Below are 2,224 nucleotides of genomic sequence, written 5' to 3'. Positions count from 1 at the left end.
AATCAAGCGACTGTAGCTTTTTTCCCCCCCAAAAACTTTGTCTTCAAAATAAGAGTGCGTCTTACACACCGGTGCGTCTTATATTCTGAAAAATACGGTAAATTGTATTCCTACTCTAACCTGTATATAATTAAGTTTTATTCCTTCTCTGACTGTACGAAACTGTGTTTTATTCTTTCTCATGAAACTCATATTTCATTTCTACTTCGACTGTATGAAACTCTTGAATTTATCGGTAATAAGCTGAACCAAGGATGAATGGGAAAAATTCGTGATGGTTATAACTATCTATTTTATTCTTTTATTTTAAAAATACAACTTTTAAAGATTTTACAAACTTTATATTAACCTGGAAATAAAACTAAAACAATTGTAAATAAATTAGCTTGAGTTTTAGACTCGTATCCACTGTGTGAACATAATGAAATTATATTATTCTTACAATTATGAACAAACAAATATCAACGTTTTATTGTTTCAAAATACCTTAATTTTTAGAAAAAACAACAACCAACAAAACCTTTTAATTTTCGATGTTAGTTACATGGCGGTGTTTGGTTTGTGTATTGTTCACCATTTGCTAAGACGTAGTTTTGAAATTTGAGATCAGAAGTATATATTGTGATACAAATCATAACACTTTCGAACCTCTGACTTTTTTATATACTTATTAAGAACATTATTAATAAAATTTCAATACCAATTCAACTAAAAATTCGGGTCAATGTTTAGCCTGTTTTACGTTAAGTGCTTATTAAATATTATATTTTGAAATCTCACTTACAGGTATGATTATGAAAAAATTTCTATCAAAGACATACTGAAAATCCTCTTTAGTTTCTTCTGTGTTTATTAATGAGTTAAATAATTAAAAAGACGTTTTCGAGTTAAATTTACGGTGAATACACAAAAAAGTAACTTACAAAAATAGGCAGACTTTCTTCTTCTATAAACTTCGCTAAACTTGAACAATCACTGAAGTTCCATGAGACGACTGTGACGTTTTTGTGTCTGTCGTTTCTTCTAGTCACCATGATGAAAGGAGCTCTAACATTATACTTCCTCCCTCTAGAGGGCAAAATAAACATTAAGCATTTTTCGGAGCGTTATTTTTACATTTTTTTAGGATTTATTTCATTGGTACGTATATTAGTAATGTAATGAACATGCAAAATCGTAGAATTAAATACAAATACGCGCAAACATAAAAAATCTAGAAATAAAAATAAGTGTCAAAAAGCTATAAGATATGAATCAATATTTTCGTTAACCCTTCCATTTCTCGTTTGTTACTTTAAAAAGTTTTAAAAAAATATCCAGACGATTTAACTGGAGAAATAAAGATTAACCACCAGTCTTTTGACGCATGAATTATGAAAAGATAGGGGTTCTAAATACACTTTAAAATGATTTCATCCTTGTTGATAGTTGACAAACACAGACTGTAAAGTTTGATTAACTCATAAACACGATATTTTGGCTGTGTTGCTAAGCGACATGCGCGTTGTTTTAGTTGCACGTGAAAGTATTTCAATACTTAGAAATTAACCATAAAAGGCACAGTGAACACTAACAGTTTGTAAAGATTAACATCTTTATGCACTTACACATCTTCTGCAACATCACCTACTACACTGGCAAATGGAAACTGGCTTCGAAGCTCCTCACCAACTTGCCTGTAGATCCTGAGGGCTGTAAATCAACAGAATATCATTCCAAACCCGAATCATATCACATAGTTTGAGGTAAAAGTAAATTTATTTCGGAAATGGGTTTAACCATATTATCGGACTGGTGTGGTGCTAATTAAAAACACAAACAACAACATCAGTATAGCTAGAGCTTTTTGTTTTGTTTTTAAATACAGAAACTAAGAGCTCAGTTATATGTTTAGTTTATTATTGAAAAATTCTAATCCAATCAAAATACTTCCGAACCCTGTAAATATTTATCATATTTCGGTTCAATCTGATATCTGGTATTTTCAACCTGAGCAGCATGCGACACACGGATTAACTGCCCATTAGAGTAGGGTAACCAGTGAGCAGTTTGTGACACATGGGCTAATTGCTCACTAGAGGAAGGCAGACAGTGTGCATTACACGCCGGCTACTCTTAATAGAATAGCGATATTTATTGTCTTAGGAGACTTTGTTGAATTTTAATTTTGTGTTTGTGAATTCTGTACATTTAATTAAGTTATTGTTAATTATCTATTGGTTTA

General features: G+C 31.0%; 1 protein-coding gene across 1 annotated transcript in view; it reads right to left on the bottom strand.

Moving 5' to 3' along the window:
* LOC111089482 (thioredoxin domain-containing protein 16-like) overlaps nucleotides 1-2,224 on the bottom strand; it is a 25,199-nt gene that overhangs the window by 1,953 nt on the left and 21,022 nt on the right. The window contains exons 11-12 of the mRNA XM_022402087.1: nucleotides 1,608-1,692; nucleotides 924-1,068 (exon numbers count right to left, since the gene is read on the bottom strand). Coding sequence (XP_022257795.1) covers nucleotides 924-1,068; nucleotides 1,608-1,692 — 230 coding nt within the window. The remainder of the gene's footprint in view (nucleotides 1-923; nucleotides 1,069-1,607; nucleotides 1,693-2,224) is intronic.

The sequence above is a fragment of the Limulus polyphemus genome, unplaced genomic scaffold (assembly GCF_000517525.1).
Source record: "Limulus polyphemus unplaced genomic scaffold, Limulus_polyphemus-2.1.2 Scaffold6404, whole genome shotgun sequence".
NCBI lineage: Eukaryota > Metazoa > Arthropoda > Merostomata > Xiphosura > Limulidae > Limulus > Limulus polyphemus.
The sequence above is the reverse complement of the archived record's forward strand: the minus strand, read 5'-3'. Positions and strand labels throughout refer to the sequence as shown.